Source organism: Corylus avellana, chromosome ca7, assembly GCF_901000735.1.
Source record: "Corylus avellana chromosome ca7, CavTom2PMs-1.0".
Lineage (NCBI taxonomy): Eukaryota > Viridiplantae > Streptophyta > Magnoliopsida > Fagales > Betulaceae > Corylus > Corylus avellana.
Window position 1 is genome coordinate 22,435,953 of NC_081547.1, and position 12,230 is coordinate 22,448,182.

The window sequence follows — 12,230 nt, forward strand, 5'->3', positions numbered from 1 at the left end:
AGAGAGTTTGAAAATTTATTTAGATCAAAGGGGGTTTTCCATGTCCTTTGAAATGCTGCCCCTCACAAACAAGACAGCCATGGCGCAAGAAAAGGTTTATTTGGTTTTCAGTAGAAGCAAAACCACAAGGTGGGATTATTTTTCTCAGTGATGGCCTTGAAAACACCATCCATGCAACAATGCCAGCATTCACATTATCACAACACTTCAAATTTATCTCCCTTAACAATCTGCAGCTCTGCACCACTTCCTTCACCCCTTTGGCCGTCACATTCAAGCAGCCTGCCAAGTCCAAATGCAGCAGCCTGCAGCTTCTCTTTCCGATCACCGCCAAAGCTTCATCGTTAATCCCTGATCCTTTTGCACTCATTTCCTCCAGTTTGGAGAGTTCAAAATCTATCACAAGCCCCTTAATCCCACTGCATTGGTTTATCTCCAAACGCCTAATCTCCCTGCATCTCTTAAAAATCTCTACAACACTCTCTCCCGTAACTTTGGAACATGAACTTAAATTGAGCTGTTGTAAATTGGGGCAAACAGCAGCAAACTTCTTGACACTCCCATCGCCTAATTTACAAATTCGAGCCAAGTTTAGAGACTTGACTCGAGGGTTGACCACAATATCAGCAGAAAAATCTTCCCCCCCTACATTTGTTCTCTCCATTTTGACCTCATCCAGAAAATGGCACCTTTTCATGATGGTAAAGAAGGTTGAATTTGTAAGCTTAGAGCATAGACTAAGGTTTATTGAGGTTAACATGGAGAAAAACTTGGATAACTCAACAATGTTCTGGTCAGTGAGGAAATTTACTCCTTCAAGATTCAACAAGCTAAGACACTGGTATTTAGCCAACAGCAATGAAATTCCAGCAAAAGTGAAACCGTCGCAATGGGCAAGAGTAAGCTTATTTAATGGGAGGCATGCTTCAACAATTGAATAAAGAAGTTCATCGGCGACAAATGAGTTTGACAGATTAATATCGCATAATGCTTTGGCGTAAATAAATGATTGTTCGAAACCAACATCCTTAAAAGGCAACCAAATTTCACTTGCCGATATGGACCTCAATTCAGGACTACAAGAAATCACAAAAGCAAGAGCGCTTTGCGTTATGAAAGCGCAGTCTCGGACCGCGATTTCTCTTAGTAAGGCACAATTAGATGACAAGGCCATTAGGGATGTATCATGGATGAACTGGTTACCTGAAAGGTCGATCTTGATAAGATTCTTAAGCTTCGTCGACAATGCATAAACCCCTGAATCAGTTACAGCCGGATATCTCCCGGAATCCGCAAACCCAGATGAGGAATAGCAATGTTCATGCTCAGGATAGCTGATATCAAGCTCTTCAAGATATGGAAACGACGCCGCTATAACAAACAGATGGAAGTCCAGCAAGGAGCCGCTCTTGGAGCAAGTCAGGCTCCTCAAGTTCTTCATATTTGAACCCAATTTCCTCAACCCATCAGGAGGAAGATTCCTCTGGTTGGAAAGATTGAGGGCTTCGAGGTCCAGCCCCGATTTCGCAATCTGATAAAGAGGGCCTTCGAGGTCTCCGTGGAAGTCGCTGAGATCTATTTTTCTGAGATGTTGGAATCGTCGGAGAAGCCGGGGAAGGAAGAGAACTGTTTGGTCGGAGACAGTGAGGCTAACTCGAAGTTGGTTGGAGATCGCAAGGAACTGCCTGCAGACCACAGACAGCGGTTCGAAGTGACGGTGGTGGCCGACGAGATTGAATATCAGTTCCCAACATTCGGGTGGCAGATCTACCATTGGTTTATCCGACATCGTTTTCAGTTCCAAAGAACTGGAAATGAAAGGGAGAGGAAAGGGATCTGTTGGGAGAGATTGGGTTGGGGGTTTTCTGAAAGGAAAGTTTCTTAACAGAATCAGTTGAATTTCAAATTAGAGATACGCTCCCTTTGGGCCTACTTTTATGGGCTGGTGGGGCAGTTCCCACAATTGAAGGACTTGGCTTACCTGCGGTAAACCAAACTACCGCATATCTGCGGTAGTTTGGTTTGAAGGCTGGGATTTCAAGTTAGCCTTTGGGCTAACGTGAATTTTTAAAAAAGTGCCGTCAATAAATTATGTTTAACTCCCGTCAAGAAATTCTGTTAACCCCTAAGTGCCGTCAATAAATTCTTCTCAAACCTCTCTTCTTCTTCTTTTCTATCCAAAATGTCTTCTCAATTTATCTTCTGAAAAATGATAATCGATTTGCAATTATAATGGGTGGTGGTGGTGGCAGCCTCATGATGCAGGTAATAACGGGGAAGCTATAGTAGCAGCTTCATACGGGCAGTGGAAAAATGGAGGTGATAAAATGGTAGTAGCAGCATGGTGGCCCAAAGAAATTGGCAATGCAGCAGCATGCATAACTAATTTTACTTAATTAAAGAAAAACAAAGAAAGAAGATTGATTCTTCCCATATGCATCCAGGGCCGGCTCAATATATTTGGGGGCCTTAGGCGAAATTTTGATGTTGGACTTTATTTTTTTTAATATTTAAATATTAATTAAATAATATTTATTTTAATAATATTATTATATTTTTATAATATTATTATTATTTTCATTCTCATTGTTGTTTCATGACTTTTAAGTTTAACTTTTAATTACTAGTTGTCCAAAAAAATTGATGTGACATATTTTTTTTTTGGGTTAAAATTTTGGGCCTTATTTTTTTTAAAAAAAAAAAAAAATTAGGCCTCAAGTTAAAATAAAATGAAAATTTCTTTTAGGCCTTATTAAAAAATTTGTTGGGCCTTATTAAAAAAAATTTTGGACCTTACTAACTCGGGGCCCTAGGCGACCGCCTCAGTGGCCTAGCCACTGAGCCGGCCCTGTATGCATCAACAACCATCGCCTCCATTTCTCCAATCCCTTCCACTGTCCCCCAACAACCTCGGTTCTTTTTATATACACACTCACAAGCATAAGCACAGGCACAAGCACACAGTTTGTCTGTTTGTTTGTCTCTTTTTCTCTCGAGCAATAACATAAATACAGAGAGAGTCTTCTTTATTATTTGTTCATGGCCGAGGAACACCAAAAACCAGCGATGGAGGAGGTGGTGGGTGTCTGACCCACCACAGAAAAAGAGCTGCCGATTCCGGAACCGAAGCCGGAGGCGGAGAAGCCGAGTCCGGTTGAGGAAGTGCGAAGTGGTAGAGGAGCTGGCCGAGAAATTGAAGATTACCGAAAGGATATTCAGACCTAGGATCTCTTTTTGCCAAAACAACATTGGCTCCTCCTGCTTCTTCTTATGCTGCGGAAGAACCAGAACTCCCAAGACCAAAGAGAAACTTGAAGAACCTCCCAAGGTAGAAGACCAAGTCTGTCGGTTTTGGGTAAGTGGGAAAACAGAGGAGAAGACAGTTTGGGTATTTCTTGACGGAAGTTAAACGGAATTTCTTGACGGTACTTCCTTTGGGGATAAAAAACCTTCACGTGAAATTTTAGCCTTCAAGCCAAACTACCGCAGATATGCGGTAGTTTGGTTTACCGCAGGTAAGCCAAGTCCACAATTGAATATATACCTGGCTTCGATCCCGCCATTGACCCAATTTCGAATTCGATTGGGTCGGCTTCTGACAAAGACGGTTCAAAGTCCGATGAGGAATAAAGATTCTCACAATTTTTTGACTCGTTCCGTTTTCTTTTAATAATTACTTTATCATTTTCAATTTGAATCATAATGTTTAAAAATTTGCAAGACTACTCTTACAAAGTTATAAAATTTTACAATTCGATTACTCCATTACCTAATTCCGTCTTCTCAGATGAAAAGTCGAACAAGTGCCTTGCACGTGATTAATTTTCCTCAAATCTTCTCATTTTGCCCCTAATTTTTTTTTTTTTTTTTTTTAAAATTGGGGTGACTGTACCCACCCCCTTTGGCCATTTGGAGGTGGCTGGCCACCCCCAATGGTGATTTCAACCACCCCCATTTGGCCCCTTGGGGGTGGCTGAACCACTCCCATGAACCGTGGGGTGGCTCGCCACCCCCAATCCGGCTAGATGGGCCCATGGCCAAAAGGGGTGGTCAGCTACCCCCAAATGGCCAAAGAGCTACTCCCAATTTTTTTTTTTTTTTTAAAAAAATTTTAATTTTTCTTTTTTCAAAAATTAGGGGCAAAATGAGAAGATTTGGGAAAAAATTATCACGTGTATGGCATGTGTTCGACTTTCCATCTGAGAAGATGGAATTGGGTAATAGAGTGGTCGAATTGCAAAAATTTGTAACTTTGTGAGGGTATTGCAAATTTTTAAATATTAGGGTTTAAATTGAAAAATGAATCAAACTTTGAGAGATAAAATGCATTTTCTTCAATAATTAATCTATTAAATAAAACAATGTCATTTTATGTTTTTTCTTTTCTACGCTATACAAGGAAAATGGGAGGTTACAAGGGTTTGTCCTTCTTACTCCTGATTTGAATGGAGGTAGGGGTGTATAAGTGGGTGATTATTAATTAACCGCTAACCGTTTGGGTGGATGGTAAGCAAAAATCATTAATAAACTAGAGCGATACAATTAGCGGTTTTAGAGGTAAGTTGAGGTGGTTAATAACCACTAATCGCCTACCCTTTATCAAAACGACATCGTTTTGATATAAGATTTTGTCTTTACTTTAGTCTTCAACTCTTTTCTTTTCTTTTTCTTCGTAATTTTCATTTATAGGGCCCAAAAGGCTTATACTCATGCTTATATATATATATATTTCATCTAAAACACTAAAGCTTAAAATAAAAAAGGCCAAAAAACAGTTCCAGAGCGGTCTAAAAAGCCCAAGGAAGTCCTAAAATAGCAAATATAGGCTTAAAATTAAGGTCCACATGCGAAAGACAATTACGTGGTGTAACTTGAGTTTTGAATAACCCCTAACCGCCTAAAATAGTAAAGTTACGATTACAAAAATCTAATAACAACTTAAGGCAGTGTAGTTAGTAGTTTTAAGCAATAACTGCTAACATTAACTACTTGTACACCTTAAATAGAAGATATGATGGGGAGTAGTTGAATGCTTCTAAACAAATGTTAAGGAGCAACCCATTTAGGTACTTGGTGTTCACAAGCATTTGCTCTAGCAAAGATAATTAAATAGTCTGCAAAATGCAAGTGGGACGCTAGTAGGAGACTTTGCCTGGATCTTTTGATACCACTATATTCACTAGGAGTAATGAGAAGAAGAACTAGAGTCTTTGTTGAATCATTCCAAATGTAATGTAGTTTTTAAAATAATCGTTGAATTTGAGATGATCATTATTGAATTTTAATCTACTAGTAATTTTAAAAGTCACATCACATTTAGGAGGATTCAAAGATGACTCTAATATTCCTTCTAGCATTACTTAAGCCTAGATAATACACCAGACCCAAAAATAAAAAGAAAATGGGATAAGGGATCCCATTGTCTAGGCCACAGATTGGTGAGAATTTTTTCAAAAAGGACCCATCCAACAGTATAGAGAAAGATACAGTGGAAATGAAATGTTTGATAAGATTTAGTGAATCCATTTGGGATGAAAGCACAACAGAGAGGATTAATTGAAGGAGAAAAGGCCACTCCATTAATCAAATGCTTTGGAATTAGAACAATGTGGGCGTGGTTGATTTCCTATAGAAGATAGCCATTTCCAAAGAAGGCTTACACAAACTTAATGACCCTACCCTTGAATATATGCTTCAAAATTGCTGCCTAGCTTATTCCAATCTTCTATTTTCTTTCACCCCAACCCTCCTTTCTTTTTTGAAACACATGCATATCAACTCCCAACAAACCTTTTGCTTTAGCTTAGACAATCTTCATTAATTACCGTTCCATAAAAATCGATTGAACTTTTATTCTATTGATCTAATAATTTTCTTACACAAAACCAAAAATAACAGTTTGATGCATGGAGATTGATTTTTAATTTGATTGAAAAATCACGTCACCTAAACTTTGAAATGATGGAAGGAGGACGGAGAGTGATGTAGATTGAATGCAAACAAGGATTCATTTACTCTACAAATTGCAAATTAACATTTCTCCTCATCCTATTCTATAGATGCCATCATTCACAAACAACAGAGACATAATAACAAACACTTCAGGAGCAAAACAATTGACAAAACAACTTCCTGCAGGTTACTTCAAGTAGCTAGGCTTAAGCTCGAGCGCACAGACGAATATATCAATGCTTAAATGGAGGCGAATCAGCTGGCGGTGGAAGCTGAAAAGGAGGCAAGAAAGGAAGTGGTGGTGGCAGTAGCGGCTGCACTGGTTCATCAAACACCGTATCCGGTGATGGTGGCGTCGACGAAAACGGAAGTGGATCTTGTGGAACATCGGGAACTTCAGGAATAATCGACGAAGGAGGCCGCAGAAAGGTATCCGGCGGCTGTGGAAAAGGAAAGTCCGGTGTCTGAATCACCCCGGTGTCTGGTGCAGTTGGGGTTGACGTGAGAGGTGGTGAAAATTGATCTGGGGGTAAGTTGGGAAAGGGAGGTGGCAGAAGTACCTCTGGAGCTTCTGGTATAGGATCAAAAAAGGGCGGTGGGGAAAATAATGGAAAGGATGGAGACTCTGTTGATGTATCTGGAGGTGTTAGCCATGGAAATATTAGTCCAGGAGGTGGTGGGGAAAATATTGGAAAGGATGGAGACTCTGTTGCTGTATCTGGAGGTGTTAGCCATGGGAATATTAGTCCAGGAGGTGGTGGGGAAGAAACTAGCAATGGTGGTGGCTCAAATATGACAGGTATTGGTGGCGGCAGGAGTAGCGGTGGCGGTGGCTCAAATATGACAGGTATTGGTGGCGGCAGGAGTAGCGGTGGCGGTGGAGAAGCAACTAACGGCGGTGGCGGTGGCTCAAATATGACAGGTATTGGTGGCGGCAGGAGTAGCGGTGGCGGTGGAGAAGCAACTAACGGCGGTGGCGGTGATGGGGATGGAGGTGGCGGAGAAGGTGGTGGCGGTGGCGGAGAAGGTGGTGGCGGTGGTGATGGCGATGGTGGTGGAGGTGAAGGAATTACGAGGGGTACTGGTGGAGGACACTGCAGTATTGGTGGCGGCAAACGTGGTGGACACTGCACTATTGGTGGTGGCAAAGGCGGTGGAGGACACTGCACTATTGGTGGTGGCAAAGGTGGTGGAGGACACTGCACTATTGGCGGCGGCAAAGGCGGTTGAGGACACTGCAGTATTGGTGGTGGATTTGGGGGAGGAGATGGTCTTGGTGTTGGAGCAAATGGGTTGTCTGGGCAAGGAGAGGTTGGAAAAGGCCATCGGCCACAGGTTTCAAAGAGGTATTGGTATAATGGGTCACAGCTTCCTCTTCTTCTGCTTCTGCTTCTGCTTCTATTAACGATTCCTCTCTTTTGTTCATCTTCTTTGCTTTGGTGGTTGTGTTTGGGATGTGATTGAGCTTCTGTGAGGGAATGGGTTAGCAAAAGAACTAGTATGATCACTGTGTTTGCTTTCATTTCTATTCTCTTTGACTCTTGTAGTCTTGTTCAAGCTTCTGTCAAAAGGCACAAGTCAGACTATATATATATAGCTGGAGGCCATTGCATTAGCCGGAGTAGCTAGCAAGGCAAATTTGGTTAATATGGCGTGCATGCATGTGAAGCAAAGGTGTCTCCCCTAGAGGGTTGGTATGTGATATGTAATTCATGCAAGGGCTTCCTTAATAGAAAAGCAACCCGTGGACAATGCTTAAATAAATACACCGTTGACATTTATAGATGCAGTAAATACTGTTACGCCTTTCAATATCAAGATTGCTATGGACGAGGACGACTATCATCATCATCTCTCTCTCTCTCTCTCTCTCTCTCAGCTTTCTTCTGTCTAAGGCCCTCAGCCTCAGAGTTTGCCCAATTGAACGGTGGGATGGAAGGCAGCCTAGTTCTACGCGACAATTATGACAGATACATCCTTCAATATTTAATGCAATACTAGTAGCTCCATCTAGATTCTTCTTTGGATAGCAAAACAACTTTTAAGTTTTACCTCAACGTTCTAGGAGATAATATTCCAAATACAGTTGGAGACTTTCTCAATAAGGTTATGTTCGACCCTAAGAGATAATGTTTTATTCTTTAGGCGATGAGCTACATTATTGATATGTCGTGGGACATGGTTAACCTTCTATAGCTATGCAGATAGTTTAAAACCCTTCAAATTTCCTTAATAAGGTGTTCCAACTCTTCTACCATCTTTCCTGATCGGTACTTGCATCACTTGGAGATGATTTAAAACTAAATTAAATTTGAGATGATAAAAAAAAGAAAAAGAAAAAGGAAAGGTATATGACATTACTCATCATAGAGACTGTACTTTCTTTTTTGCGTCACCGTTGGTGACTACTTGTGGCTATTGAAACAAGAAAAATAATCCTTTAAATATTATCTTAAGAAATGATCCTCCTTATAATATAATTTAAAGTTTTTCTTAATTAGAATATAAATTAAAGGTTCAATATACTTAAGTCCTTAAACTATGAGCCATTTAAAAAAAAAAGAAAAAAAAAAAAAGAAAGAAAAAAATCTCACGAACAGTGTGACACTTGGATACATAAAACTACAAATTTATTGCAATTAAGCCACTTTTTTGTCATTCTTGCAAAATTACAGGGACTTTCTTTAATATATATATATATATATATATATATATATATATAAACTAAAATAAAAAACCAAAATTTCATGCAAATTCCTTCTATACTAATCAAAATTTATTTATTTATTTATTTTTTGAAAAAACATACGTGTATTTTTGAAAGAATAAAGGGCAATCCCTCTCAGCCCTTGTCAAAAGAGGCCAGGGGTCAACTGCTGTACCTCTATAAAGGGAGGCCACCTGGCCTTCACAGATTTGTGAGGGGTACTGCCCCTCATAGGCACTTATTGGTAAGCGGTCGACTGTCCCATTATGAAGGGAATGTGATCCTCTCTATTTCAAACCCTAAATGAAATGGAGATGAACCAATTGGTTGAAATTTGAAAGGTAAAATTGTAATTTTACTTTTGGTGGATAATTTTACGTCTCAAAAGTAAGCAATCGGTTCCTCTCCATTTCATTTGAAATTGAGCAGATCCGTTTGCATTATGAAGGGAGGATGCTCCTTGTTGTCATCACCCCCTATACTTAAAATGTATATATTAATTTTTTTGTATGGGAGTAGAATTATAATTTTACAGAGGATCAATTTAACTCAAGAGTTTAGCACTAGGAATTTTAAGATAATTTTTGTACCCTAGAGATCGATTGACACAAGCTTAAACCCTAGGTATCAATTGAGTAATTTTATATAAAATTTTAGGCAAGAAGTTATATTTCGCTATACTCATTACTAACAATATTTGTTTATCAAAAAGAATAGCATCCAATATGCAACATTTTTTACTACAACTATTCTTTCTTTTCTTTATAAATGGTCGAGGAGCTAAGGTCAAAAAAGAAAGAAAAAGAAAGAAGTAACCTCTTTGTTCATTGGCGAGGCAATCTTAAGAGGATCGATCTCTAGCATTATTATCTAAAATATCTATCCAAATAGTGTTATTATACACATATTCCAACAGATTCTTTTACTCTCTAGCTTCTCAACTTTCTTTTTAATTTTATTTTTGCATACACTTTTATCGAACACCATTATCAGGTGCTTTTTTTAGAACTACCTAATTGGTCAATTCCAGCACCCAATATTGTACAGAAATCAAAATTCAAGAAACAAAGGCAATCTAATTAACAAGCTCTAAATTTCATCCACAGCCACGACACCGTACGTATCGCTAGCCAGCAGGCAGCAACAAAGGCTATGTTAACTTTTCATTTTCAATACTTGTGGGAGAGTGGGAAGAGAAAGTGCAGAGACCAAGAGAGAGCATGCAACCCAACTGCTTTATCTTTCTCTGCCACGAAAAAGAACAAAAATTACTTATTCATAAAAAAGGAAAATAAATAAAACCCAACTGCTCTTTCACCGTAACAAAAATTGTATGTTGCATATTATAAACTTAATTAATGGGAAAACTACCTTTTGCCCCATTGATGAACTACAATACCTTGGTACTTTTCCCCCATGAATTATCAACTGTGACACCCAATCCCATGAATTACCATTTTGTCCCAAAAACCCCCATTCCGTCAGTCAAAGGCCCATTCCGTCAGTCAAATGCGTTGATCAGACGGTCTACTCATCACTTTGCCTCCATGAACTACAATTCATTATCACTTTGCCCCCATGAACTACAATTCATTATCACTTTGCTCCCATGAATTACAACGCATTGTCATTTTGACTGTTTGAGTTAACGTTTTTGATTGACGGAATGGGGGTTCTGGGCACAAAATGGTAGTTCATGGGGTCGGATGTCACAGTTGGTAGTTCATGGAGACAAAGTGAAAATGTGTTGTACTTCATGGGAGCAAAAATATAGTTTTCCCAAACTTAATCTACTGGAGGTGAAAAGTGGGTGATATATATATATATATATATATATATATATATATATATATAGTTACTATAAAAGGTTGTTTTTCATTGTAACAAAAATTGTTCTAATGAATTTATTTTTAGGCTAATATTCCAATAGACATCTTATATATGCATGCGTAAGGATTAAATCTATTTTTTTTTAGAGAAATCTTTGACTTCATTCCATTAGAAAAAATCTAGAGTACAAGACTCTAAACAAAAAGAACGAATTACTCTAAGGTTACAATAGAATAAATGCTAGTAAGGAGATCTCCTCCATCGATCCATACTTTTTCGGTTTTTTCTTTTGCAGCAATTTTTGCTTCCCGCTTGACGTGCACCAGCTCCCATTTCTTAAAACCAGACAACACTCCTCTAATATCCTCAATGATTTGTCCATATCGGCTCCACTTAGAATTATTGGTGTTTATTGCCTTGACCGCCATCACAGCATTCCCTTCAAATATAATATCCTGCAAGGATTAAATCTATTTGGTTTATATATAATAAATTTCAATATTTTATATATATCCACGCTAAGGTTAATTAAAACTCATCATAGGGATTATGTGATATGAAGTAAAACCTCCCTATCCTACTAAAAGGTTTCGACTTTTTTCTTTATTTAATGTGGACAATTTCTTGGGAACATGTGGAGATTATTGGCCGTACGCGTGTATTTACATCGATTTAATGTTTTAAACAAGCTATTGTATTTGAAGTAAAAGCATTAATTATCAACTTATATAACTTGTAAAATCTTTTTTGGAAAATATTTTTCTTATTTTTGGTATTTTATAGGACTAAAATTTTTGATCAAACCGAAAAAAACATTTTCAATTGACTAGGACAAACTTAAATTTATTTTAAAATGCATTAAATTGTTTTTTTTTTCCTTAATTTTTGTAAACAATTTATGAGTTTGAACTTCTCTTTCTTGCACATTCTCTCTTACAATTCCTTCTCAACTGCAGCCGAAATCCGCAACCCAAGGTCCTTAGCTGTATGTTTTTGGCCGTCGGAGTTCATCGGAACAAAATGTTGAAAAATGTTTTCAACTTTCTAAAAATATTTTAAGTCGAAATAAATATAACATTAAATTTTTTTTTCCATAATATTTTTCTTAGGAAAATAGATTTTTCTCGATAGGTGGTTAGCTTGAATTTAAGATTAATGTAATAGATGGTTTCCTAACAAGAAAAAGAATTTAATAGTAAAAGTGACGATGCATGCCAATTTATGACTCAACAAGTGAGCGAAGGGTTCACTTAAATGAATTTTAAAATAGGAAAGAAAAAGAGTGAAATGGAGAAGCTTTTGCTATAAATACCTCAACATCGATCTCAATCCCATTAATTATCACAAGTGAGCAAAATATAATGTATATGGCGAGGAATCTTAAATATGGTTATTTGTTTGCTGTCTATTTTATGTTTACCTTCCTTACAGACGCAACTGATCACTCGACCACTCCACACCACCAAGGAGTAGCTCATGATGTTGCACATGAAGATGTCAAAGGTAATTGTTCCTGGTTTCCTAAATATAAACTAATTAAGCATGAATTATTAATCCTAAAAGACGTTCACCTTTTCCTTTACAATTGTTGTCATTATTAATTAATTTATAATTAGTTAGTAGAAGTAAGGTATAAGTTAAGTTTTTTTGGTAAGTAATTATCTATATTCATTTGGCATCTTCTATATCTCAAGTTGATTTGCAACAAGAGTTTGGAACATGTTCGGGATTGCGTTTGAAA

General features: G+C 38.0%; 2 protein-coding genes across 2 annotated transcripts; both read right to left on the minus strand.

Annotated features, from left to right (window-relative positions):
* Positions 1–6: 6 nt before the first annotated feature.
* LOC132187634 (F-box/LRR-repeat protein 4) lies at positions 7–1,874 on the minus strand. Its single transcript, XM_059602015.1, has one exon. The coding sequence runs from the start codon at positions 1,787–1,789 to the stop codon at positions 20–22; it is 1,770 nt and encodes a 589-aa protein (XP_059457998.1). The 5' UTR covers positions 1,790–1,874; the 3' UTR covers positions 7–19.
* Positions 1,875–5,913: 4,039 nt separating this feature from the next.
* Positions 5,914–7,630, minus strand: LOC132188416 (extensin-like). Its single transcript, XM_059602860.1, has one exon. It carries the CDS (start codon positions 7,473–7,475, stop codon positions 6,186–6,188), a length of 1,290 nt encoding a protein of 429 aa, XP_059458843.1. The 5' UTR covers positions 7,476–7,630; the 3' UTR covers positions 5,914–6,185.
* Between the last annotated feature and the right edge of the window lie 4,600 nt (positions 7,631–12,230).

Excerpts from the sequence above, each read along its gene's own strand:
- LOC132188416 (XM_059602860.1), bottom strand. The coding sequence starts at position 7,475 with ATGAAAGCAAACACAGTGATCATACTAGTTCTTTTGCTAACCCATTCC.
- LOC132187634 (XM_059602015.1), bottom strand. The coding sequence starts at position 1,789 with ATGTCGGATAAACCAATGGTAGATCTGCCACCCGAATGTTGGGAACTG.